This window comes from Exophiala bonariae (genome assembly GCF_035927105.1).
Source record: "Exophiala bonariae strain CCFEE 5792 chromosome Unknown scaffold_29, whole genome shotgun sequence".
In the NCBI taxonomy this organism is placed as follows: Eukaryota; Fungi; Ascomycota; class Eurotiomycetes; order Chaetothyriales; family Herpotrichiellaceae; genus Exophiala; species Exophiala bonariae.
Window position 1 is genome coordinate 347602 of NW_027042504.1, and position 27191 is coordinate 374792.

A 27191-nucleotide genomic window follows, 5' to 3' on the forward strand; every position below is an offset into this window, starting at 1 on the left:
GATAAATATTTTGATTGAACTGAGATACAGGCGTCGAAGAGTGAATATTGACAAAGGTCTCTCTATCACATAAGGGTACGGGCATGCGCAGGCATCAGTGGCCTCTGCAAGTGGTGTTTCAGGCAACTGCCACCCAAGGCTCAATGCACTTTAGACTCGCCTGGAATATTATTTTTCCAGCGGAGGGAGGAAGATACTTTCGCCGATCCGATCATTCTTGGCTTCGACTTGACTAAGCGTGGACAGGAAAGTACACGTTGGAGTCAGCCACTGCTCATCTACCCAGATGGGTGCCAGAGCACGAACCTTTTAAGCATGTGGCTCTCTATTACTGGCATGTTTGAGTACAATTAATAGTAATATGCCTCGTATGACTGGAAAATGCCGCGCTTCTTCTCCACAGCCTGGTCTTGCTCTTGCTGAAAGACCAGGTCGCTCATTGCTTTTATCTTGTTCACACAGAGTTCGAAATACTTGATCGGATCGACAAAGCAAATCCCTCACAATTTATCGATCATCATGCCACTCCTCTTACCATCCCAAAACACAGTCTTCTACTCAGCTTCCCTACACAGGTTAGTTCCCCGGATTCACGCTGCAGCCCCTCCCTCATTCTCTCGGCCCTCTCTTGACTGAACATGTGGCTCGATCACAGCCACTAACACCTCATCTCTCCAAACTGTATTTCCGTCAAGTGCATGCCTACCTCGTGCGCTTCTGAAGGACATGTCCATTCCCCTCTTTCATCATGTCCTTGTTTGGAATGGGACTTTGACACTAAACTTGTTCTTGAATACTCCCTGCTTGTGACTGCATCAGCTCAGGTCAGCTGGTGTTCCCAATTTTGACTTTTAATCCATAAACCTTGGTCAAACAATAGCTGAGCCTCAGAAACATTCGTATCCGTGTGGGCTACGATGGTAAGCAAACCCCACGACGTCCAAGCAACCCCGGCTCTTGAGTAGGAAACACGATCCTTGGAGTGATCCGAAATCTAGACAATTTGGGGTACGGATAACGAGTTGGTGAAGGACGACGGCTCTGTACTTGGTACTTTGGAGAGTGTCATCCCACATTCTCCCCACGTCCAGTTACGAGGGATTTAATCCCAGGGTCCGGGTACCTGATTCTGGACCAGGATGCTCGTGGGATGGATGCGTCCTGGTGTGGGTTCCCTCAACTTATTTACTCGCCTCGAACGGTGATTGAAAAACCCAAAGATTGTGCCCCCCTGAACTTTTTGGCCATCACTCAAGTATATATGTACCTTGGGAGGTATAGAACGCTCACCCGGTGTCCCAAAACAATCCATCCAGGTCGCCTACACCACGTTCTCATAGCCTATGCAGGGCTGGCGGAGAGTTGCTATCTTCAAAACATTCCTCACGCCAAGCGAGAGATGATGCACCCCTCTAAGCAGTACGAGGGAAAAGTAGAAGTGTCCAAATGACCTCACGCATGCCTGGGGCTTGAAACCGCTCCGTGCCCTGCGTCATTCAGCTTCACTCTGCTACTGCACAAATGAGAGAGCCCTATTGAGCCCTTTGAATCATGATAATGTGACCCATTCTACTGTCCGTCGCCATGCAATGCAGCTTTCTTCACAGTTGCCAGCTCTTCTCCGCCAGATATCTTGGTGGACAACAAGCGGTAACTCATCCGATACGTGGCTGCTTCTTCATCCTCCGTATGATTGACTCTTGCCCTCAAGGCCACATGCTGCAACTTCATCCCATCGTGGAAATATCCTCCCTTCAGCGTCTCCCTCTCAAGCTGCTCTTTCCTCAAATCCGTCTCACCCGGTACAACTAGCTTCACCGTCTCAAGCCTGGCAGAGAAGTACTTGAGCTCGTTTCTTTTTCCACTTTTCATTCACTTTTCAACCTCGTCAATTCCAAACACTGTATTTTTGTGCCTGGTGCTCTGCGTCTTTGCTGCTCTCTTTACCTTCATCATGGACATCTATACACCTGACGACGTCAGCGACCTTCGTTTTACCCCATTTTCTCCACCTTCCCTATCCCTCTTCCATTATTTTCCTACCTACCTCCTTGTTATCGGTCTCATCACTTTCCTTTGGCGTTGCTTCAACTGGTGTCTCCGAGATTACCAGGCCTTCAAAGATCTGGGCCCTGGTGGTACCCCTTACAATGTCTATGGTTGGTTATCTGTGACCTTCTTCCTCAAGCCCTTCACTCTTGCCGAGCGTGATACTCTGTGGACAGGGGATTATCCAGACGGGGCTCACAAGGAAGTACAAGCCTTGCCTGTTCGGAGAGGACAGAGACCTGATATCCGGGGCATCGCGCCACAAAGACAGTTCAGCCAATGTCCTACTCGAGAGATGAACAAGGTATGTCCAACCTCATTGACTCCCCATCACCTGCTAACTCGGCTCAGCAAGTTCTCTCTTTGTTCACTTCAGTTGTACACAACAATCCCAACATACTTCAGCAAAACTTGTCTAGTTTTGAGAAACATCACCTTGCTTTATTTGTCCATCCATCTGTTCTTGCCAACTCTAGCAAAGTCTCGGATGTGGTGATTGCCTCCAAAGGAGAATTGGGTCACATTCACGGGGATACTTCACTTCACTTGTATCTTTCTCCACAGGATGCCAAAGTGGTGATTGAAAAGGGATGGGCTCAGCGACACCGCTTGGCAAGAACTCAGCCATGGTGGCTTGGTCACAAGAAATTCATCTGCGGCATTGGCGATACCTTTCTTCTTATTTATGCTCCACGGGATGAGAGCGAGCTCAAGGTTTTGAGTACACTGATTGGAGCGAGTGCGAGATTTATGACAGGATCAAATGATATTGTACTGCCATGATGGAGTTGCAAGTCCTTTGGAGATGAGTGCTTTGGTCTTTGCCAGATGAGACTTGCTCATCGGATCTCAAACAGGAACCAATTGCTCTTGCTCTGTGGATTAGGTCAAGATGATTGATTCGTTTTTGGTGGATTCGAGCTATCATTGAGCTCTTGAAAATGGTATCGTTGTTCAGCAGGCTAGGAGTTGGTTATTATTACGCAGTTGGAGTTTGTCGCGACAGGTGTCTGGAGTACCGAAGATACAAATACTTTTGTACACATGAACAGTGTCAAATAGGAGAATGAGTTCAAGTTTCGAGTCCCTCGTGTTTGCTTCGAATGTTGCCAAGACGTTAATAGCGGCATGCTAAATATTCTAACCGCAGTTAGCCGATTGGTTTCGGCTTGTTGAGCGATCGGGCAAGTGATCGATTCATGTTCCCTACATTTATTTCCTGGCAATCCAATTCGCCTTTCGCGGTTCAAGTGCATCCCACCTCAAGTTCCATTCTCTGTCAACGCCTCGCCATTCATTCCAGCATCAGCACTTCACAATGTCGACAATAGCTCCACGACGGGTATGCATCAACGGCCAGATCTGGCAATCACCCTTCAAAGTCTTTCTCCCTTCATACACTCCTCCGAGATCTTCGAGATCATTTGCCACCACTACCGACGATCTGACTCCTCCAAAGCCACGGACTCGACCAACATCTTTTGCTGACAAGCTCAATGCCGGTCCAGCGTTTTCAGACTTCGTTTGGGGTGATGATGCGCCTTTGAAGCCTTCCGAAGCTTACGAATTGAAGACCGCTCTCGTGGGACCCAAGGGAAAGAAGAAGGAGATCACCCGACTACCTTCTTGGCTCAAGACACCAATTCCTGATGGGTCATCTTACAAGAAGATTAAAAATGATCTACGAGGTCTGAATCTGCACACTGTCTGTGAGGAGGCACGATGTCCAAACATCTCCGACTGTTGGGGCGGCGGTAATAAAGCCGCAGCAACGGCTACCATCATGTTGATGGGAGATACCTGTACCAGAGGATGTCGATTCTGCAGCGTCAAGACGTCCAAGGCACCGCAACCCCTAGATCCGCATGAGCCAGAGCACACAGCCGAAGCCCTGTCGCGCTGGGGTCTAGGGTATGTCGTGCTCACCAGTGTAGACAGGGACGATCTTGCAGACGGTGGTGCACACCATTTCGCCGAGACCGTCCGTAAGATCAAGTCCAAGGCACCCTCAATCCTGGTCGAGTGTTTGACCAGCGACTATGCTGGAGATCTCGCGATGGTCAAGGTGGTGGCAACCTCCGGTTTGGATGTATACGCCCACAACATCGAGACGGTCGAGGCCTTGACGCCGCAAGTTCGCGACCGCCGCGCCACCTTCCGCCAATCTCTATCCGTTCTGAAGGCAGCGAAAGAGGCCAAGCCAGACCTCATCACCAAAACATCAATCATGCTCGGATTGGGCGAGACGGAAGAACAGCTCTGGCATGCACTCCGAGAATTACGGAAGAACGATGTCGACGTCGTCACTTTCGGCCAATACATGCGGCCCACGAAGCGACACATGCCTGTCCATGAGTATGTCACTCCCGACGTCTTTGAAACATGGAGAGTGCGTGCTCTAGACTTGGGATTCTTGTACGTCGCCAGCGGACCGCTCGTGCGAAGCAGTTATAAAGCGGGCGAAGCATTCATTGAGAATGTGCTGAAGAAGAGGAGTGCTGGGAGAGCAGAGACGGTCAATGCGGAGATTGCTGGCGACATCAAGGTCGATGCGTCGACGATATAAATATGCCTGTTGAGGTTACTGGGTTTAGTTTGGAGTTGCGGCACATCATGATGTATTACTCGACAGATATAGGGTTACTTTCCAGGCGATGATTACTGAGGCTCATCGCTAGGATATCCTCCTGTGGTACATTACTTCATTGTCAACCAATGAAACATATTATACTGCGTAATCAGCATGGCTCCAGCACGACAGTCTATTCCTGAAGTATCCGCAATCGTAAGATCCGTGTCAATAGCTCCCATCCAATCCCTTATTGAACACCGCAGAGATGTGGAGTGGGTACATGGGAGTGAACTGAAAAGCGTTGGCTCATGTGTATAGAGACACTGCATACCATTTCATCCGTCATAAAACCTTGCGCAATGATGCACAGCTCATTAATCTAACGCTCTATAAGTTGGTGGAATGTCAATCTCCATCATCCCCTCGTTGTGTTCCAGATCACTCGATGAATGGCCCATCAGAACAGCGGCGCTGATTCTGATGTTCGCCGAAACCTCCTGGATAGCCTGGACCCAGCTTACGACCGAGTGTGAACGACCATGCTCGACCGTCTGATTGGCGATGACCCAAAACATCCAAACGCGGCAGGCAAATGCCCTGCAGCACCAGCCGATGAGTTGCTTCCATCCATTATTTCCACTCGTTCGTTCGCTTGTAGCGTGGCGCATCCAGACCAGATCAAAAACCGCAAAGGAACCACCCCCTCAGCCACAACTCCCACACTCCGGGCCCCGAACGTCCTCAACAGTTCCAATCCGTCTGCCGGGTCCACCGCCCCCAAAGCCGTTCGAGCCACCACCACTACTACCACCACCTCCTCCACCTCCTCCACCCCTTGGTGCAGTACCACCCGCAGCACCACCAGCAGTGCGATTCACACCACCCCAGCGCGCACGATCCTGATACGCATTGGGACGACCGCGGGTGTTGAACTGGCTGTTCTGGGCAGCGGTGTAGGGATCCAAACTGAACAGCGACACAATATACAGGCCGAGGAAGTTGTACAGGGAGTCGATGCTGCGTGTAATACGGGCCGTGAGGGGAGGTCTGCGTTAAGTTAGAATGGAGTGTAGAAACGAGAGCGGGGGTTCCCGTTGAGAAAGGGAAGAAGGATATGGGGGAAATCCAAAACTCACGATTGCAGGACGTGCCCTGATGAGGATATGTATTTGGCTGGGCCGCTGGGGTGGGATGAGGATGAAGAGGAAGCGGTGGGTTTGTTGTTGGTGGGTGGTGGTGGCCCACGAGGGGGGTCGGGCGATGACATGTTGAGGTGTTGAAGTGTCGGCTGGTTGGGGATTGATGTTTTGGTGGTTGATAGGATTGGAAGTCTCGAGGCTGGGAGTCTTTTTGGCGTCGACGAGCCAGAAAGTTGGTCGAGATGAACAGGTTGCAAGTGTAGGACAGATGCATAAGAGAGTGAAGTCGAGTTGGAGATGTGCAGTCGAGGATTTGGTTAGGCCTCCGCATCTCGTAAAGTCGTCACTGGATGCCAAGACGACCTCCGGCTGCTTTTATTAGTGGCACTCCCGCCTAAAGCGACGTCCTTCCGGGCTATCAATCTTCCCCTACCTGTTCTCAGAGTGCCTGTGATTTTCATCGGCCATCGTTGACAACATGAGGGGTACCTGTGATACAAGAATCTGTATGACATTCTTACCTTGACCGCCGTGACTAAAGTGGTGGTAGGTTCGCGAGCAATTCTCGTGCAATGACAGGTCTGTGGAGTTCTCTAGGGGGTACAGCGAACTGAGGCCTTCCGGAGCAGACAACAAATCGCGTTGAACAATCCCGGACTCTCAGCCAATGGAAATCGTCTGTCCCGAGATCCAAGATCATAACCCGCCACGATGTGTCGTGGGAATGGCTATTCGAAGATGGCCTAACATTGCAGAGTAGCAGGCTTACAAATCGACGAGATACTTTATATATTCGAACAGAAGACGTGAGTGCTGGTCAAGAATGATCTTACATTTGAATTCGAGACAAAAGGGGACCATCATTTACTTGAAACTTAACGTTAATCTTCATCATGGTGCTTGACAGACAAGAGGCTTCGAAGTGGCTCGAGGATGTGAGCATTGCCAGCGCCATCGTACCTCGACCTATACTGATATAAATGTCCTCGACAATAGCTTCATGCATCAAGTGCCACCCTAGACGCAGACCGCTGGCTCGACGAATTCTTTACCGAGGATGTCAGTCTCCAGTACTCGAACAATCCAGTCATTCAGGGTCCCTCCGTGAGAGCCATGTTCAAGACGGTATTTGCAAAACTCGATGTCATGACCCATGAAGTCCTTTACTTTGGTATGAGGGTCTTATTATTCCCAAGGCGCTTTTTGTGACAACGCAATTGACTTACCGTGGTATGCTAGACGTCGTCGGATCGAAGATATATCAGGCGGCCAAGATTCGCTATGTTGTCAAGGGCGATGATCCCGAGCGCGATGTGATCGAAATCCCAGGGTTTGCCGTCTTCTTCCTCCGGGAAAGGCATGAAGAGAGACCAAAGCTATATCGCGCAGAAACTTACCTCAATCCCACCGAGATTTTCAGCAGGATAACTGAGAAAGGTCTTTGATGTCCATCGAGAACTGGGGCTGGTATGCGGAGGAGTGGATGGCGAGGCTGAGGATTCGGGAACACTGATAGGTTTCAGGGCGTCCCGAGCAAGCGTGGATACATTGTGTCCTGTGTTATCAAAACGCCTTGACAACTCAGGCCCTAGGAACAAAGGATAAGAAGGGAAACCAACTCGCTCTCCTGCATGAGCAACGATACCCAGGATTGCAAAGTCTTTGGGATGCTGCCACAAATAGGTAATTACTTAACAAATGGCTCTAGCAATGTGGCTACGTAGCCATTTGTCCAGGGGTGGCCTATCACTCTCTATCAGCAATCGGATCGTGCATTCGAGTCCTTCAAATTCCATTCGGTGACATTGCATGGCCACCATGGCCTACCGCATCAGCTCATTTGACAAATCTGGATTCTCATTACCTCAACGCCAAGATAATGTGTGGGGAGAAATCTGGGCAATGTCTCTGAGCGGAAGCTTGAGCTTGAGAAGCACTTCAGATTGCAGACTCCAATTGCTTCACCTTGCTTGACCAAACCTAGATCAGCGGTGCATCTTGTGACCACATGCCACCTTCAAAACTAACGGTCAGGACTGCATCAAATCAAACCAAGGTCACTGCAAAGTGGCACACGCTGAGGTCCAACCATTATAGCAGAGGTGGTAAAAGATTGCGACTTCCAAGGTAACTCACAATGCAGTTGCCACGTTGTACATCGTTCCACACTCTGAGCAACTTTTACTTCTGCGATCCAGCAAGAAATCACGTAGCCCGTGTCAAAACGAAATCTCTATCAGGGGTATAGACGGGATGGTTGCTCATCCCAGTTCTTCGATGCAACACGGCCTCGACAGTTATCCTCACGGAAGCTCCCAAAGGTAACAACCCATGTAACTTGTGCGTGATTGGCACACATGTTACCTAGAGCAGCCACTTCCACGCCTCCCCCGCAATAGAACACACAACGTGAGGCGGGTGCACCACGTCTCGCTGTCGTCACAGCTTGTAGCAGAACGAATGAATCAAGATCCAAACCAATTCTTGACCCTACCACGTCGCATCCCAACATTGATCGACGCCATGAGGAGAGTTGCTCGTCTTGGTTCAAGTCTGATCCTGGTCAGGCGCACACGACCTCCTCAGTGCCCGTTACTTTATGAAGAAGTTCGATTGGAAGGTAAATACTGTGCTTTGAATCTGTGTCACCCCTCAATACCTCGTCTTCATTTTTTTCTTGCCCTTCTCTCTCTCTTTCCACGTCCAGGCTTTTTGGTACTCAACATGTCCGGGACACATAATCATCCCAGTGGGGAATCCCACCAGCAAGACTTCGTCGCCAAAGACGAAGAAGCTCAGCACTATGAAGACAAGGATATTCCTCCAGAGGCGCGAAATGATCCAAAGATGCAGAAGTTGGCGGCTGAGATCACCTACGAAGATGAGATCGATCCCGTCAATAGACAGCACAATCCTCTTGCTCAGAAGCTCAAGTCGCGACACATGCAAATGATTGCTATAGGTACGATAAGAATTTTACAACGAACGTTGATAACCTGCGGCTGAAATGCACACTTGAATACAATTTGAAGCATGGTAATGAATACCTCTGACTATTTGACAGGTGGCTCTATCGGCGCTGGTCTTTTCGTCGGCTCTGGTGGTGCTCTACGCAGTGGTGGCCCTGCTAGTGTGCTCTTAGGTTTTATGATTGTCGGTGGCATGTTACTCTGTACAATGCAGGCCTTGGGAGAGGTAAGATCCAATCCCAAACGATAATCCAACTTGACCATGCACATCTACCGCGGAATCTTCCTTGTGGGATTTGTTGTCTGACATTTCAACAGCTAACCGTCTTATACCCTGTCAATGGTGCATTCTATACCTATATCTGTCGGTTTGTCGACCCCTCCTGGGGTTTTGCTGTTGGTTGGGATTATGCAATCGGATGGCTTACAGTTCTACCCTTTGAACTTACGGCGGCCTCCATCACCATCAAATATTGGCGCACCGATATTCATGTCAGTGTTTGGATTACCATCTTTCTAGTGTTCCTCATTGGCGTACAAATCTTCGGCGTCCGAGGATATGGTGAAGTTGAATTTGTCTTGTCTGTGATCAAGATCATTGCCGTACTGGGATTCATCATCTTCGGAATTGTCGTGAACTGCGGAGGTGTCCCAAGTGACGACCGAGGGTATATTGGAGCACGATACTGGCACAATCCAGGAGCGTTCCAGAACGGCTTTCATGGATTTTGCACGTAAGTGAAGGTACAAACACTTTATCATTCATACTGACCTGCCACAGGGTGTTTGTTACTGCTGCTTTTGCCTTTGGCGGCACTGAACTGGTTGGTCTTGCAGCTGCCGAGGCTGAAAATCCTGCGAAATCACTTCCAAAAGCCACTCGACAAGTATTCTGGCGAATCGCCTTTTTCTATATTGTATCACTGTTCATTGTCGGCCTTATTGTGCCCTCGGACAGTCCTGATCTCCTAGGCGCAAGTGGTGCCAACACCAAAGCCTCCCCGTTTGTGCTCGCTATCAAGTATGCGGGTGTCAAAGGGCTGCCTTCGGTGATGAATGCGGTTGTTACTATTTCTGTGATCAGCGTGGCCAATAGTTGCACGTATGGATCTTCGAGAACAATGCAAGCACTTGCAACCAGGGGAATGGCTCCGAGATTCCTGATGTACGTTGACAAGAAGGGCAGGCCAACGTGGTGCATAGTCATCCAATTACTCTTTGGATGTTTGGCCTATATTGGAGAGGCAAACGCGTCGGGAACCATTTTCACCTGGCTTTTGGCTTTGTCCGGCCTCAGTTTTTTCTTCTTGTGGTTTAGCATCAATCTTGCACACGTCCGTAAGTGGAGTTCCAGCGGTCGTCCTTTGATACACATTGACTGACGAATGCACAGGATTCCGCCATGGATGGTAAACTTTTAGGCTGCCACTTGTGAACAATCCACTAACACTTCTACAGGTATGCCCATGGTTTCACCAAAGAACAGCTCCCTTATCAGGCAGCATTCGGTATATATGGCTCCTACGTCGGAGTAGCTCTCAATGCCCTGGCAATGATCGCAACTTTCTACACGTCACTCTTCCCACTCCACGGCGAACCAGACCCTGGGACCTTCTTCGAAAACTACCTTGCTGCACCGATTGTTCTGGCGCTCTATTTGGGCTGGAAACTTTACTCCAGAGATTGGAAATTGTTTGTTCGTGCAACTGAAATGGACGTGACCACCGGAATCCGCCGAGGTAGTATTGACATGGCTGTTCAGAACAAACAACCAGGTTGGAAGAAGGCGATGAGGGCTTTCTTCTAGTGGATGGTGACGAGTTTCATCGCAAATGCGATGTCGAAGGGCGGATCTTGGAGAACTCGTGTTCGTACTCGGCGACTTGTACGAGTAGTGTCGAAGCACGGATATCATCAAGTATTAATGGCGGCCATCGATTCACGAAATGGCTAAGGCGACATGCGAAAACCACAATATATATAAAGATAGGCTAAATATCGAACAGCGGAAGTTCTTATATAAATCCTCGAAATTTACCTTTCTTTTGCTTCGAAGATAATTATCCACATCTTTAGTAACTAGTACTACCTAACAATGTAGTATAAAATTACTAGCCGATTTGCGAAGTCGGTATATTCTTGCTAATACTAGAATAGATATTCTTCAATTGAGAATGCAACTAATAACGTTTCATGGGATATATATTCGCTCTCAAAATTACTCCAACCAGAATGGGAAGTGATCTTCGAGATGTAACTTGAAAATGGTTTATACTAAACCTACAATAAGCAACAACTACGACGCAAAAATCACTCACGCGTGGCCTTGCCGGCCCGATATCGCTAACCCTCATCAGAAGAAGGGCACATAAATACAATATCAATGGCATTTAGATCCAATTAAACAACATCTGCAAAACTGTCGAGATCAACAAGAAACAAAGAATTGAAAACCAATCCGAGTTTATCTTTCTTTCGTGAATATGACAGCCACATCTCTACCCTATGAGTTTTGTCTGCCAGTTGATCTCTCACGGTTGGAGAATGACAGGATGAAATTGGTGCCGATGGAGGTAAGTGCCATCTCGTTACAATAGCATCGTCCGGGAATAATGTTGAATGGTTTTGTTGCTGGGAAAAATTGGTGTTTTTTCTGACCTTGCTATCGTGACGAGAATCGATATTTTGGGTGAATGCACTACAGTTGGGCTGACGCCGAGGCTATTGTTGAGAAGTGACAGGTAAAGAGGATGTTGCAGGAGCAAAATATGCCTTATGAACAAGAGCTTTTGCAGTCCTCACACAATAATAGCCCAAGCCAGCCCGGTCAACTTCACACTTTCAATACCTCGCGAGAGATCAAAGGCTAATTGCAGCACCACTGTGTGATTCACAGGCCGACTGGTCGCGTCTCTCGAATATTTTCGTGACGGAGACATCCAAGCACCCTGAACTCTTCGACTGGCTACCCACGGGTCCGTACGACCAGGAGTCATACACTCAAACTTTCAACACCGTAGCCCGCAACAACCCAGGAGCCATCATTTTCGCGATCTTGCTGAAGCGGTGGACTGTGCGCAGGGAGAGACGCGCTAACGGTGGACGAGAAGCTGGAGATGAAAATGAAGATGGTGGGGTTGAAGTTTTCGAGGTTGAAGACGGCACATTTGCGGGCACGATTGGACTATTGAACACGGATTTGGGCCGGTCTAGGACTGAGATGGGCCATGTAAGTCCCCCGTTCAAGCGAGGTTTTAGCCGGCAATCAACCGCTATTGAGAAGACCGTGGTTTGAACGTCCCTGCTCATCTCATCAAAACAGATCGTCATCCTCCCTCGATTCCAACGAACGTTCGTCGGCACACACGCCCATGGCCTTCTGCTGCAACACTGCCTGAACCCGTTGTCCTCAGGCGGTTTGGCATTGCGTCGCGTCCAGTGGCAGGCCAACTCGTTGAACAAGACGAGTATCCGGGCTGCGCAAAGGATGGGATATCAGCTTGAGGGTATCATGCGTTTTGAGAGGGTTGTTCCGGAGGGGAAGGCCGGCGTGAGGGCCGAGGGGGAAGCGGGGGAAGGGAAGAGTATGCCGATGGTGGATGCGAATGGGCAGAGACTGGGAAACGGGAGGCATAGTGCTATGTTGGCGATTTGTTGGGATGATTGGATGGTTGGTGGTGGGAGGGAGAGGGTGTTGGGTATGATGGGGCGAGATTAATGAGGACGTGCAAGGAAGAGGGACATGTCAGAGACACCATCTGATTGAGAAGGAAAATCCAATATAAAATATCATAATATGTCGTAAAAGCTGAAAATCAATCTCTGAAATCTTGAACGTGTGTTCAAAGAAGACATCATCCAAAAAAAGAATCATCTGAGGACTTTTCATCTGGCAGGCCTATCCATTGATAGAGACAAACGTTGAGCAGAGCGGAAAAGCCAATTCTCAATATTTCAAACACTCGCGTTCCGTAGTCCACGCAAAGCCAAAACCTCAGATTGTCAATTGCCCATCATTGCCATAGTGGCACCCTTGGAGAGGTATTGCTTCATAGTCATCTTCGTTTTCGGCTTGGCCTGTGCCTCTGCAATTATCTCGTCGGCAGTCTTGTCGTCGATCAGTCTTTGACCACTGGAGCCTGTCCTTTTCGTGGGCTGCGGGATGCTGTTCGATGTCTGCGATGTGAGAGTGTTGTGAAAGGTACTACCGCCATCTGGTGCTTCCGAAGGACTGGCGGTAGCTGCCTCGTAGCTGATAGGCTGATCATGATTTGTTGCATCGTGATACTCCGGTACAGGTTGCTCGGCACCGGCTTCGGCATATACGGGCAGGGCGTGTTGTCCTCTCGTCCACTTGTCTCCGAGCGTCACAGGTTCATCAGCACGCCATTTTTGAACGTCCTCTGGCTTTAAGAGGCAATCCTGGGCAGGCCTATATCTCAGGTTAGTTGTGAGTGATACTGGTGCATTTGTGCAACATGAAAACAGTGGTAAGAGGGCCTATACGCAAGAAGACCCCTATAATTTCCATCCTTGTCTTTGGCATAATGCTTTCTCCAAGTGTCGTACGGGACCTGACGGAAAACAAATGGTGGAAGGTCATCTTCCTCTCCGGCTCGTTTCCTTTGAGTGGTGAGTCCAATTTTGCGCATGAAACTCTTTCTGCGAGTTGGCTCCTCTTGCTGTATAGAGCTATTATGCTGCCAGTTGACCGATTCATCCCAAGAGAAAGCGTCGGCAGCGCCAATGCCTGTAGGAGGGGCCATCCCTGGTGGTAGTCGAGGTGGCAGAACCGCCACACTCACCATTTTCATTGTTGGCTCCGATGAGTCGGATTGTGAGGCTGTCCTAGTCCGACCGACAGACTCGCGGCGAGACATGGTGAATTTGTGGAAACGTTAAGGGCTGAAGAGAACCGCAAGAAAATGATGGTGATCTGTGGAGTGAGTAAGAAATAGCAGTCCAGGTGGGAACACCTAGACTATTTGATATATAGGATCAAATGTTAGCTCAAACTGGTGCGGTTCAGAACGGAAACGATATATGACAGCATGTCAAAGCCTGGCAGACGACAAGGGAGACAGGCTTAGACGGATCGACGGAGTCACGAGAGCGTTTTTGACGGGAGGGGAGAAATTCATCGATGATGTGGTGGATTCGAGGGACAGATCAATGAGGGATGAGATAGCCGAGGGTGGCGGAGCAAGGCATCCCCATGGGGGGCGGGCCGTTCGCTGGAACCTCGACGTTCCAGAAGCCTATAAATACCACTCACCGGTGTAATCAAAACTAGAAGAGGCGATATCCGACCAACTAGGTTAAGATAGTGAGGCCCCTCGGGCCACTGCTTAGGCGGCAAATCGTCCGCTACTAGAAGGCTTAGACCTGCTCGGGACTCAGGAAGAGCCAGTGTTGCAAAGCTTGGACAACTCAAATCATGCTTCTTTTTCTCCAAGCAAAATTCGTATTCGTACCTAACTATCATTTGACACCTGGTTCGAATTCCACTTTGTTGTTTCGGATCTTGAACTGGGAAAAGCACTGACCAATGTTTCCGAGACATTAGCAATGACTCGATATGTGCTTCGACTTGGAAAGTTACATGACTCTTCTTGACGGACTAAATGAATGATCGAGGGTTGAACTGCCTACATTTTGTTGAAAATGTATGGGCTCGTAGGTCCCTACTGGTCAGCAGGAACTCAAGCGAGTCGGTAGGTTTAGCACCTTGTTAGAACGGCTTGTGGAACGACGTGCGATACGGGGTACCTCTGTTTCATGCCAAGCATCGTTATCACGTGATATTGACTGGCACGCGTCTTGCCAAGATTCCTTGTGACGCGACTGCCTGAGCTTGAATGTTTGGATTCGACCTCCACCTTTGGCCTCTCCACTCATCAACAATGCAACGACATCATCAGGGTTAAATAACCCTAACCCTTCTTGTCATTCCAAGATCACTGACAGATCGATCATAAATCCATCAAGCAAACTCGTCTTCCACGATGCCTCCACGACGACAAGGTCGCTCTGTGAGCAGGCGGAGCACTCCGTTGTCGCCTCCAAAACCTTCGCAAATTCCAACGACTCGGGACACACGCGCTCAGAACAAAGCCAACCATCGATCCACCAGTCGTGAGTTGACAACAAACACTCACAATGAGCTTCAAACTGAACACGTGCTACTTGAGGCTGTGGATGAAGAAGCAGATCTTCAACAGTCCGATTCCCTTGATCTTGTGCCCTCAGCGTCTGCCCGTTCTGAGTCGGATTCAAGCCTTCAGAGTGATCTTGATAACCTTGATCACGATGAAATCATACTTAATCTCGCTGATCTGCACGCCGAGTCGTTGGCCCTACTTTCTCTCTTCGACCGTCCCAGGGAAGACGACTTGGAAAACTTTATCGACGAAATCTCACAAAACGGATCCCGGCCACAGAAAACACTTTCCATGAGGGCCAAGAAGCTTTCTACTAGCCGGGAACCTTTTGGGGAGACCGAATTCATCAGTCCACCGTTGATCGTAAGGAAACTGGCAGGCACTATTGACTTACATCGGATCAATTATGGGAGATGGCGTCCTGATGCGATCCTTTATCTGGCAAATCTTGCTCAACAAATGGTCGCCGCCATCACCAACTATTCAGATGACCGAGAAAACTTCTTGAGTTACATGTACAATAATTTCCCGAGCACTTTTGTTGGCCAACAGGACTTCTCCTTCGGTACTCAGCTGATCGATGAGCCACGTGACCTGGCGTTGGGCATAATGACCCAGTTTTTCATTCAGAGACTTGAGTCGGATGGGCTGAACGATTTTTCAAGTCCTCAAGATTTGGCACAGCACATATTTCAGGACGGTCCCACAATATACCGTCAGTTTCAAGATGAAGAGTCACAAGCGCAGCTCCTAAAACGTTCAAATGAACTTAAGGATGCTTGTTCAACTCAGGATGATGCTCTCCTGCCACTTGACCAGTTGAAAGAGGATTATTCTTGGACGTCTTTTGTTCTTCAAACTGCAAAGTGGGCAATTGCTCGGAGGGAAGAGTTGAAGGAAACGATCAGAAGACAAGGTGGTGTTGAAAATATCGTCGACCTTCTCACCTCTGGTGACTATGAGGTTGATGTGACGGGGGCGCCAGCGATTGATCTTGACGAAGACCCCGAGATCGATGACGCAGATGAACCGAGCTCGACTGGCGAACCCGGCCTACCACCCAATGACTCTCCTGTTCCTATTCAGGACGAGCGACCATCCGCTGCTTTAAGTCCGAGCTTCTTCGCAGCTGAAATCAGACAATATAGAGAGGAGCAAGCCAAACATGACCTTGAGATATCTAGGCTGGAGTCACAACACTATGGTTCGCCCTCAGGGCAAGCGCGACTAGAAATCCAGGAATCCCCCCTGGCACCGGACGAAGAAGAGGAATATCGTCCTTTAGAAGGTGATGGGGAAGACGATTACCGTCCCTTGCAGGGTGATGATGATGACCCAGTCGAACCATCGAGCAACAACGTGGTAGATTCCGATCCTGAAGTCAATAACAATGAAGACATCCCTGAACCAACTCAGAGCACCAATTTTGTCATGGAGACTCTCAAAAGACAAGCAATTGAGCGCGAAAAAGAAAACTGGACGGAAAATGCGCCATTACCGAGGAAACGAACGCTCCTTGACCGACAACCAGGTGCGGAAAGGATGCAGTGGCAAAGCCAAGGAGCAAACGACATACCCAAAAGACAGCCTTTAGGGCGTCTCGTAGACGCACCAGAGGAGACCAGCGACGACGAGGATGATTTCGAAGAAGACCATCGGCTCGCAAAGAGACCTCGTATTGAAAAAGGCAAACAACCAATTCGACAGAATGCTCAAGAGGCCCGAAGTAATGCAGACTTTGCCCCTACAACTGGAATCCATAATGATTATGATCTTGTAGACCATATTGAGGAGGAGGAGGAAGATGATCATACCCGAAACCACGCTATGGATCGTGCGTGGAACAACCGGTCAGTATTGACTTCTATGGAAAGTCGATCCTCGTATTCGCGTCCGGGTGCAACCTCCTCATCCCAACCAGTACCTCGATCATATCAACCACCACGGACAACAACCTCGCGCCAATTCCCACCACAATCGACCGCGCCAGTCATCACTCGCAGATCTCCGCCCCGATCACAATATCAAGATGATCGACAAAGGGCCCGAAGAAACATGCAAGAGCGCAAGGAAGTTCTTCAAAAACGCAAGCCTCAAATACGCAGACCATGGACGGCCGCTGAGGAGGACAGATTGAGAGAGATGGTAGCAGAATACCAAACCCAGTATGCACTCATCAAAGAGATGGACGCAGTACACGAAGAAGGGTCGAAGCTTCATCGGCGAGATCAAGTGGCTTTGAAAGACAAAGCACGCAACATGAAGATCACCTACCTTAAAAACTGTGAGCCTTTGCCCATTGGGTTTGAGTGCGTCAGCGTTGGACCAGCGCAGTTGAAGCCGTTGGTGGATCTGGGAATCGTATCTGCCGAAGGCTCTAGATTCACTGGAGCGGTCTCCGATGACGGTGAGGAATGAGGCGGAAGTGCGACGTCCATATTAATCTTTCACTACTTCCTAATCGTCTCGAATCCCGAAGAACCGAGTCTCACAAAAATAGGTATCACTCCCGTTCACTACCCTCATATCGTCTGCTCATTGCACTTGTGAAGGGCAATCCTCTGCACGGAGAGAACACCACCCGGGTCCACCTTTTCTTTCGGTTGGGGGTCAATTTCAGGCCATTTTCACATTTTTTCCTACTTCTTCATTTGTAATGCAACGTATAGGGACAGAAACTGGCTTGTTATCACTGACGGGGGCGCCGAATGTTAGTGGAAGTTGGCCTGGCGCGTATTTTACAGGATCACAATGGTCTGGTCAGGATGAAATGGGACGGCCACAACTCTTGTGTCCATTCCAAGTGAACGCAGTCATGTTTTCCGGGAACTCTTAACTTCAATACAATCCGGTCCACTGGTAGCTCGGGCGCGTCTTGCGGAATATCGCTTTTTTAAGCAGTATAAATTATTCCAATCTTCACATCTCGTTACGAGTTCGTAGGCTGGGCTGATTGTTCAAAACCACAGTTTATGAGGGTCCAAATCAAGTGTCCTATATCGAATACTTACTTGGCCCCCTTATACTTGGCCCCCTTGGCTACCTACCAATTTGATGTGTACTGATATATCGAAAGATATATTCGCGAACAGTGAATCTCCTCTCCTCACTCCCGAATCGAACTCGAGACGAGACTCTGTGGTGTTGTTCTCCACGGGATCACACTATGCATACGTCACTCAAGAGGCAGGAGCGGGCAACTAGAAATAAACGAGGTTTCGACAATTCAGTAGTACACAAGCGTGGTAAGTCCAACTAAGTAAGTAATGTAAATAAGTACTAAAATTGCACGTTGCATTTGGCATTGCGTTGCAATTCGCAATCGACATTTTCATTTCCGAGTCTCAATTTCCAGTGGCGCCATTTTCCCGAACGTTTGATCCTGATCTTGAACCTGAATCTGACCCAACCGTGGGAGAATCGAACACGCTCGATATTCCATATCGTTCTGTCCCTCGACATCATTTCCATCCAGTATAACACCATGCATGCGTGGAGGGGAATCACGAAAACAACCAGTAAACCGACCGAACGACTGAATCGCTGAATAACTGAACCAAACCGACCTAACCCCGTTGTCCTGGATCCCGTCCCTACCCTCATCACCCCATTTTCGCTCAACAGCTGTGTCGTCAAATCGTCATCTTTCCGACAGAGTCCTTCCTCTCCAATCAGTGCACAGCCTCCTTTGCCACAACTTTCGTTCCATCAACACTGTCCGGCCCCCTGACCCAATATCAATTCTCAAACCGCCTATGATCAATTGTTGTTGAACAGGAAATCTCCATACTCCTGCTGATCCTCAGTCCAGTCCTCTGGATGATCTAGATCGAGGCCCATTGCTTGAGCGCTATACTCGAGAGCAGTGTACTGTGGTTTCTCAATCGTCTCGAATGGCGATCCATCGTCGCCCATGGTGATATCATTATCAGGAACACCAGTGATGTTCTCGAATGGTGACATATCGAGTTCTCCCAGGTCAAGACCTCCAATCTCCTCGAGATTGACCTGCCAGGAATCATATTCTGTCTTTTTGGGTGCGGTAGTTTTGTCCACAGGCAAGTCTTTGTCGCTGAGATCTGTTGGGCTTTTGGACTTTTCGGTAGATGTATCAGTCAAGGCACCATCAGGACCTTCCATAATTTTTCGCCACCTTGGACTGGTCTTACGATAGGAAGACAACATTTTGTTGTGCATTTCTTCTTGCTTCTGTTTTGAGGGAAACAAATCGTCCCAGTCGTTCCCTCCAAAAGCAACGCGAAGTTGATCGAGAGTAGTGTTGGTGTGGCTCCACGGATCATCCATATCATCTGTTTTAACCTCGCCAGATTTTGAACCCGCCGCTCCTTGACTCGGAATCTTAGACATGGGAACAGGCGTGGCAGCAGTTTCACCCTTAATGTTTGTGCCTGCCGCCGTCTTCACCTCCGTGTTGGGCTTCTTCTGTTGCTTCATGTTTTCATCCAGATTGAAAGCAAAGCGCAAAGATTCATCAAGGAAAGCAAGAGGATCTGTGACTGGCTCCAGATCGAGCTTGTGGGCAACATTATGGTGTTGATCAAGTTCGGCTTGAGAGGAAAAGCCCTTGAGTTGGTGTTCACATCCAAGAACAGGACATTTGAACATTTCAACCGGCTTGGGCGCCTTGGTAACCACAGGTGACGTCGCAGTAGTACTTGGTGCAGACTGACCAACAGGAGTCGCAGGAGTGTTTTGATTGTTCTTCTTGCGGCGTTTCGGATCCAACTTGAGATCTTCTTGTCTAAGTCCAGGAGTCGCATATGTGGGTGTGCCACGCCCTTTATCTCCAATCTGGAACGGAGGCTGACTCGAAGTCGGCGCAGGAGGAGGCCCTTGATTGTTTTTCAAAGACTTTTTACGTTCTTGCTCCTGAGCTTCCAACAAACTAAGATTTTCGGGAGTCAACTGACTCGCTGTGGGCATCCTCGGTTTGTTCTGCGGTGGGAATTGAGCTGCGGTCTGTTGAAACTTTGCAGTAATGTTGTTGATAATTGCCTCGACGCTTTCAGCAGTCAAACTGAAGTGATCGACCAAATCAAATGTCTTATTTTGAAGAGCTTGGGGCTTGAACTGTGCGAACAACTGTAGCTTTTGTAGTATAAGTTGTTTAATAGTCGCCTCGTTCTGCTCCATCCGGTAAAAAGCAGCCAAGAAAGACTCATATCGACCAAGCATGTTCTTAACATTGTCTGAGGTCAGAAGCGTCCTAATTCGTTGTCTATTTGAGGCATCCATATTCGTGAATGGTTTTGCCTTTGGCATTGTAGATTGAACATCACGAGTGAGTTCGAAAATTTTCTTCATAAGCTGCTGCTGACGCTGCCACTGCATGTACTGCTGTTTTTTCTGGGGGTCCAAAGCCGCAAATTGTTCCTTAGTCAATGAGGGTGGACCTTTGTTCGCGTCTGTCTGGGAGAGTGTCTTGTTTGCCATAGGGGCTGGAACTTCAACAATGTCATCTTCATTCGGTCGTTTAACCTTGTTATCAGGCTGCGTTGGGGTTTGATTCGGACGAGCAACTTGTGCAGATGGGGCCCCTACTTGTTGTCCCGGTTGCATTTGAGGTTGCTGTTGAGGAACTTGTGGAACAGCTTGTGGCTGCATTCCAGGCATTTGCTGACCCATGGCTTGAACTCCATTTGCCTGCTGCATTTGTTGTTGTTGTTGCTGCTGCTGCAGGTGTCGCTGTCGAGTTATCAGCAAGAGTCTGATTTGTTCGTCAGGCACGTTTGCAAGTTTCGGGTTTGCAGCTCGAACTTTCTGAATGTCTTGCTGCGTTGGAGGACGAAACTGGGCAGGCGCAGGGGGCATCACTGGTGCTTGCTGTTGGGAAATTCCTGGTGTCGGAACCTGTGGAACTTGAGGAATCTGCGGGACCTGCTGAGGCTGTTGGGGTTGCGCTTGCGGTCCTGGAACTTGCCCCTGGATAGCATTGTTCTGCTGAAGCATATTTTGACCTCTAGTCTTCATAAGATGAGCAAAATGATTGGCTTGGACATTGAGTAATTGAGGTACAGGAAGACTCGGGACTGGGTTTTGCAAGAGCCACTGTTTGAGCATAAACCAGTTCCTAACATCCGGTAGTCTGGTATGTTGACGAACACTATTCAGAACGGTCTGCGGCACTGCCTGCTGGTCCATGATCTTCATTTGTTGAGGGGTGAGCTGAGGCCGAGGAGTAGGAGCCTGACCAGGAACGTTTTGACCGCCCTGTTGCTGTTGTTGCTGTTGCTGTTGCTGTTGCTGCTGGTGCAAGTGTAGCTGCATTTGTCTTTGGCGCATCATTTCTTGGTTTTGCTGCATTTGATTTTGGTTACCTGTCATATTATTTATATCCTGTCCCGGAGGCACAGAAGACGCTCCGGCAGATAGAGATTGCTGCATGTTGACGGCACTTATATTGGCGCCACCCATGAAAGCACCATTTTGCATTTGAGCCAGAGGTTGCGGTTGCTGTTGTGGTTGCTGTTGCTGTAAACCTTGTGGCTGTTGCGACACGCTTCGTCTCATCTGTGCCCCGTTATTGTCCCTCTGGAATTGTTGAAGAATATTCCGCCATTCAGATTGTGGCTTCTGTCTTAGCAACTGCTGTAATGGGGCAGGGAAATTTGCCAGAGCTGCTTCGCGTTTCTGAACATCTTGCATATTCATCTGTTGCTGTTGTGCTTGCTGCATGTTGCCAGGCATATTCATTTGTTGTTGATTCATCATTGGAGTGCCGGATGGAGGCCTTTGCCCAGCTTGCGTTCCTGGCTGAGGACTCGTACCAGAAACATTGGGTCCCACAGGACGATTGATGGACGCAAGGGGGGTGTTGTTGCCAGAAACACCTTGCAACTGAGCACGCTGTGTAGCCATAGCAGCCTGTGACTGAGCTCTAGCCTGGGCTTGAGCAGCTTGTTGATTTTGAGCCGCCAATTGAGCCTGTTGCATCTTGGCGGCCTGGGCCTGTTGTAAACGTTGCTGTTGAGCAATAAAGGCTGGATTTAGGGTGTTGGAATTTTGCTGATTCATGCGTTGATTGGCGAGCATCTGTTGTTGAAGGCGCATCTGATCAGGCATCATGCCCTGGGTAGTGCTTGCAGGAACAACCAGCTCGCCGACCTCTTGGGATCGCAACCCTTCGGCTTGAAGACCTTGGAAACGACCCATGTCGCCCATAGCGTTGCCTGTCGCACCCATGGCTTGCTGATTCATAGCATTTGTACCAGTGGGTTGTTGTCCGGCGCCTCCAATGCCACCTTCCATCTGTTTTCGTCGACGGAATTCCTTGGTGGCCAACATGCGGAAATAATAGATGATGGGGTCGACGGCCTTTTGGGCAAGGTTTTGTCGCAATTGGGGGTTCATCTTCTCGACAATACTGCGCATCTCTTCCTTTGGGGTGTTTTTGGCCAACTCGGCGGCTCTGAGGTTGATGGCTTTGTTGTCTTCCGGAGTGAGTTCGGACACTGCATTTCCCTTTTGTTGATTGTTATTTCCTTGCATCATTGCAGCCTGACCCGCGACGTTTTGAGGTTGGGTCATCATGGGCTGAGGAGTACGCTGTTGTTGAGGTTGTTGAGGCTGAGGCTGCGGCTGCGGCGGCTGCTGCTGCCGCTGCTGCTGCTGCTGTTGATTCAGAAAAGGGGAGCCTTGCATCTGCTGTTGAAGATGAGCCGGTAGAGCCAAGTTAGGGTTCATAGTCTGGCCCATCTGTTGTTGCATCTGCTGAAAAGTCTGATTGGGCATTTGCATGTTACCTTGCATTCCCATGGTCTGCATGAGGCCGGCGTTGCCCTGGTTCATCTGCTGAGCTCTTTGATCACGAATACGACCCAGCTTCTCGCTGCACTCTCTCACATAATCATCTCTACTGGCGCTTTGACTGAAACATTTGCGTTCGAACTGAAGGGCGACCTCGATTGCGCGGGGAAGGTCGACAGGAGGTCTGACGAGGCGTAGAGAATCGACCAGTAACTTGATCTGACCTGCCCTTTCTCTTATGTGGACATTGGCCTGCCAGCCAGCCCAAGGACCCTGTGAGTTGAGTTGATCGAAGATGTGTTGTTGAACCGAAGGGTGGCTCAAACTCATCTGCCCGGCCACCTGTTGCGGCATGCCTCTCATTTGGCCTGCCATCTGAGGATTCATCTGACTGGGCATGCCGGGGATTTGAGCGGCCATGTTGGATATCTGATTTCCCATCTGGTTCCCCATTTGAGCGCCCATCTGAGCACCCATCTGACCTCCCATGACACCTCCCATTTGTGGATTCATGGTCATCTGTTGCATGTTGTTGGGCATGCCGCGCCCCATGCCGGCCATGTTTTGGAACTGCTGGGGATTCATGGTGGTAGCTGGGAAGGGAAGCCCGGGAGTGAAGAGAGACGAGATCAGACCATTCGCATCGAGATTGTAAGAAGAAGAGACTGAGAAAGGCTCGAGGTCGTGAATTGCCAATGCAGTTGGAAGGGTCAAGGCAATTGTGGCAGCGACAGGGCGGGCTTGGGTGCCCTGGAAAGGGAAAGAACAGCAGGAGGCAGTGTAGGACAGGTGGATGGATGCGGTTGGTGGTGTGTCGTACAGACTGAGGATTGAGTGGTTCAGCAGAGGTAGTGGGGAGTGAGACTGGGCGTTGGATTGCGAGGGCCAGCGCGGAAGGCCATGGACGGGGTAGAACAGAAGAGTATCAAGGGAGTCGAGGAAAACAGGCAAGGCGTGAGAATGAGCGTCAAAGAGATTGAATGCAATACGGGAGGTTGCAAGGCGAAAGAGGGAAGAGTAGAGGGAGGAAGACAAGTTGGTTGGTTGGATGAGTGCCTGCAGAGATGGGCGCGTGTTCAGCGTGCAGTGTGTTGTGTGGAAGATGAGGAATCTGATGAGTGAGTGGTGAGAGCCTGCGAGCCCTGCGAGCCTGAGGCGAAAGTAGCGGGTAGTTGGTGGAGGTGGAGGTGCAGGTAACAATATTGGTGGGAGGAGTCAAAAAGAGGAGGCTTGTTCCTTGGATGAGACCCTTGGGATAGGCCACTAGGGGGAATCAGGTTTCGGAGTGCCTGGTCTGCCTGGTTTGGGCTGAAGTGGAAGTCTCTTGCAAAGAATGGGAAAAGTCAGACTGGAATGGCTTCTGACTATACTGATCAGGCCCAGCTAACAGTCTAAGTGGGATCCGTACGAGTAGTTGGAGGGGGATAAGAGAATGAGTTGTTCAAGCTGATGACTCTAACTCTGACTCTCAGGCTCAGGCTCACCTCACCAAACAAGGTTCACTACTGGAATGACAAACGATGCTCCATAATCTGTGAGCATGAAGACTTCACGCGCAGGATCTCCCCAACTACAACCTATTTTTGACACCTGCGCACCTCTAGTCAACTACGGATCAACCGTCCAAACTGATCCAAGACGGACTGTCGTAATGACACAGGTCTAGGCGTTTGATGCAGGTGCAAAACTTGCGACTTAGCTCAGCCACCAAGCGGCCAGCCAACTCTTGCAGCAGCAAAAGAAAGAATGAGGGAGGAGGTTGAATCATTTGGATGATGATCAAACGGATATGCCATCCCTAAACCCTAAGCCCTAACATGCTAGAGTGGCTCTCCTTCAAGCTTCAAGCAGCCTTACCTAACACCAGCGTCCGGGGGCTGATCTCAGGCTTCCCCGGACTGCCCGTGCCTAATCCTTGAGGCGGAAACATGCACGTCCTCTTGTCGAGTCCGCATCGCTTCCCTAGCACCATCCGCACCACTAGCCTATCATTCATTGCTCCCATTGGTCACTAGGCTCGCGCCGGAAGAAACTAAATCCATCTCACTAGCTGCCTTCGCCAACGTCACCTGCTTCCCATTCATCGATCCGTACTTCAATTCAATCGCTGTTACCTGGCAAGACACTTTGTTCGCTCGCAGAGACATGTCCTGTTCAACCTCCCTTCCAACCCTCTCGATATGATCACCATCCCTCTCCAATGGCTTCTTCCGTTGGCTCCGATGTCTTCGCCATTCTCGCCCTCCTGACCATCTCGTCCGCCGTCCTCCTTCTCCTGCGACATTATCTCCCTCTCCGATCAACTCCCGCCTTCCTACTCGTCCCCATCTTCTTTGCACTGGTCCTACCTACTAGCGCATTACTTCTTGTCCCCATCGACCTTGCTTCCAGCGCCAGAGTATCCAACCATGGTGGAAAAGGTGTTTGGCTGCCTCAAAGAGCAGTTCTGGTCTCCTGGAGGATTGTTTACTGGTTGACCTTTGTCCTAACATGGCTGGTGTTGCCCCTACTGGCCGAATACATGGACGCTGGTTACCGAGATCCGAAATCCCGCCTGATATACTCCTTGCGCTCCAACGCTAGATACCAATTGATCGTGCTCTCATGCGCCGTGGTGGGTCTGATATACATGATCTTTTCCTATGGCTTCGATTTTACGGCCATCAAGGCCCTGGTCATGGCCCTGGCTTATGTCTGGGGTTTGATCCTCGCTATATATTTGATGGGTCATGGTCTTGTCGCTCTTCCAAGAAAGATGTTCCGGAAGGCCGATACAAGTGGTAGCCTGCGCCGAGTCCAAGGCCATGCCCCTCGTGTCCACGAGAAACTCCAAGATGCAATTTCCGCTCTCGACGAACTGGATGCGCAAGTCACCCAACTCAAACAGAGAAAGACGGGCACTGCTCGTGATTTTGCCGAATGGATTGATGAACTAGCCGATTTGGCAGGGCCTCCTGATTCACGCCTTTTTATTCCTCCTACTCCCACCGAATCGATCACATCGGTTCCTGCCGTGATCACCGAGAGGTACTTGGCTGATCTGACCAGACGATTAATCAGGGCCAAATCTCGAAGGGCGAGATATATTCATGAGTGGGACAATATCGTCCGATCGGCCTCGGATCTCCAGACCATTCTTGACTCCAAAGCCTCCAAGAAACTCAATTTTGGCCGATCTACCTCCTTCATCACTCCCTACATGCGCTACCACTTATATGTCCATGTCATTCCTGCTTTTCGAATCGCTCTCGGAGCCATCTCCTCCCTCGCATCCGTCGCCATCATTTGGTCCGAGATCATCAAATTTCCCGCTCCCCACTTATCTGCCGTCAGTCTTACCGTCATTCATCATCCGAGCGATGATAACTATCAGATTGGTTTCGGGGGACAACTTCTTGCCTCCCTCTGGATCACCTACATGTGCGTCTGCGCTCTCAGCAGTGTCAATGACGTCCCAACCTGGAATCAACGCGCTCTGGTGAAACGCAATACTTACGCAGAGTCAGCTTGTTGGTACGCGGGACAAATTGCGAAATTGACGGTCCCCTTGGCTTACAATTTCCTAACTTTCCTTCCCCGTAACATCCACCAGAATTCGACATTTTACAACTTCCTTGGACGATTGATCAACCTCACTCCCCTGGGAACCTGGTTTGATTACCTCTTTCCAATATTCATCCTCCTCCCTGTTTGCGCCACACTATTCAATCTATACAGCAAGATTAAAAACATCCTCGGCTTTGGCATTCTCGAAGATGACGAAGGTGAAGAAGAGAACCCTTCCGGTTTTGGCACCGGAGGATGGAGAGAGGGTAGAAATCTCATCAACCAAGACCTCCAAGGCAACCGGTCAACTACATTGGGCTTACGGGAGTCTCCACGAGTGTCTCTGGACACCAGCCGTCCATCTCGCGCAGCACCTACACGCTGGGTTCCTCCCTCAGAAAGAACCACCGCATCAGCTCGCAATGACGGAGGATCAGGGGCGGTATCATCGACCCGAATAGCCGGCTCCACGCCTCGAAGCCGTCCCGACTTAGAGCCCGAACCCGAAGAAGAGAACTTCTTCACTCTCTTCGGCCGCCGCGTCAAGAATACCCTGGACACCGTTTCTATCGACACGCCAAAATGGATGCAGCCGAGTCCCACCAGCCCCAATCAACCCTCGTCCGGCGGCTTCAAGCGGCCGAAATGGTTCACCGCCGGTGACGGCGATGGCGACGACTCCAGCACCAATAACGGTGCGGCAAGTAACTTCCTCGGCTTCTTCGGCGGCGGTGGCGGTGGCAGCAACAGTAATAGTGGCGGCGGAGGAGGCCGGATCGTTATATGATATAGCTGTTAATATGCACCTTGATTGTCCCGTGTGTGCTCTGACTGAGGACGCCCTGTTTAAATAGCATATTTAGAAAGTACTAGACTCGCGTTGTGGTGAATTGATTTCATGTTGTCTTACAGACAGACGTATATTTTCCATTTTCATCTTGTAACCTGACCTATTCGATCGAACTTCTCCCCGTAACAAGAATACCAC

The 27191-nt window shown here is 49.7% G+C and overlaps 10 protein-coding genes across 10 annotated transcripts; 7 read left to right on the plus strand and 3 right to left on the minus strand.

Annotated features, from left to right (window-relative positions):
* Positions 1-1954: 1954 nt before the first annotated feature.
* On the plus strand, positions 1955-2832 carry LTR84_007441 (uncharacterized protein; the record flags this gene model as incomplete). The annotated part of the gene is made up of 2 exons (XM_064850994.1): positions 1955-2353; positions 2401-2832. 2 exons carry the CDS (start codon positions 1955-1957, stop codon positions 2830-2832), a joined length of 831 nt encoding a protein of 276 aa, XP_064702263.1.
* Positions 2833-3367: 535 nt separating this feature from the next.
* Positions 3368-4615, plus strand: LTR84_007442 (uncharacterized protein; the record flags this gene model as incomplete). The annotated part of the gene is made up of 1 exon (XM_064850995.1): positions 3368-4615. One exon carries the CDS (start codon positions 3368-3370, stop codon positions 4613-4615), a length of 1248 nt encoding a protein of 415 aa, XP_064702264.1.
* A 710-nt stretch (positions 4616-5325) lies between these two features.
* Positions 5326-5888, minus strand: LTR84_007443 (uncharacterized protein; the record flags this gene model as incomplete). Its single annotated transcript, XM_064850996.1, has 2 exons — positions 5326-5668; positions 5758-5888. 2 exons carry the CDS (start codon positions 5886-5888, stop codon positions 5326-5328), a joined length of 474 nt encoding a protein of 157 aa, XP_064702265.1.
* A 765-nt stretch (positions 5889-6653) lies between these two features.
* LTR84_007444 (uncharacterized protein) lies at positions 6654-7205 on the plus strand (the record flags this gene model as incomplete). Its single annotated transcript, XM_064850997.1, has 3 exons — positions 6654-6695; positions 6757-6931; positions 7000-7205. The coding sequence occupies 3 exons, from the start codon at positions 6654-6656 to the stop codon at positions 7203-7205; spliced, it is 423 nt and encodes a 140-aa protein (XP_064702266.1).
* Positions 7206-8484: 1279 nt separating this feature from the next.
* Positions 8485-10536, plus strand: LTR84_007445 (uncharacterized protein; the record flags this gene model as incomplete). The annotated part of the gene is made up of 6 exons (XM_064850998.1): positions 8485-8722; positions 8825-8955; positions 9048-9463; positions 9511-10067; positions 10123-10138; positions 10188-10536. 6 exons carry the CDS (start codon positions 8485-8487, stop codon positions 10534-10536), a joined length of 1707 nt encoding a protein of 568 aa, XP_064702267.1.
* A 760-nt stretch (positions 10537-11296) lies between these two features.
* Positions 11297-12447, plus strand: LTR84_007446 (uncharacterized protein; the record flags this gene model as incomplete). The annotated part of the gene is made up of 3 exons (XM_064850999.1): positions 11297-11302; positions 11626-11958; positions 12052-12447. The coding sequence occupies 3 exons, from the start codon at positions 11297-11299 to the stop codon at positions 12445-12447; spliced, it is 735 nt and encodes a 244-aa protein (XP_064702268.1).
* A 284-nt stretch (positions 12448-12731) lies between these two features.
* On the minus strand, positions 12732-13609 carry LTR84_007447 (uncharacterized protein; the record flags this gene model as incomplete). The annotated part of the gene is made up of 2 exons (XM_064851000.1): positions 12732-13161; positions 13236-13609. 2 exons carry the CDS (start codon positions 13607-13609, stop codon positions 12732-12734), a joined length of 804 nt encoding a protein of 267 aa, XP_064702269.1.
* A 1125-nt stretch (positions 13610-14734) lies between these two features.
* Positions 14735-17308, plus strand: LTR84_007448 (uncharacterized protein; the record flags this gene model as incomplete). Its single annotated transcript, XM_064851001.1, has 1 exon — positions 14735-17308. One exon carries the CDS (start codon positions 14735-14737, stop codon positions 17306-17308), a length of 2574 nt encoding a protein of 857 aa, XP_064702270.1.
* A 1341-nt stretch (positions 17309-18649) lies between these two features.
* Positions 18650-23242, minus strand: LTR84_007449 (uncharacterized protein; the record flags this gene model as incomplete). The annotated part of the gene is made up of 1 exon (XM_064851002.1): positions 18650-23242. The coding sequence occupies one exon, from the start codon at positions 23240-23242 to the stop codon at positions 18650-18652; it is 4593 nt and encodes a 1530-aa protein (XP_064702271.1).
* A 1615-nt stretch (positions 23243-24857) lies between these two features.
* Positions 24858-26990, plus strand: LTR84_007450 (uncharacterized protein; the record flags this gene model as incomplete). The annotated part of the gene is made up of 1 exon (XM_064851003.1): positions 24858-26990. One exon carries the CDS (start codon positions 24858-24860, stop codon positions 26988-26990), a length of 2133 nt encoding a protein of 710 aa, XP_064702272.1.
* Between the last annotated feature and the right edge of the window lie 201 nt (positions 26991-27191).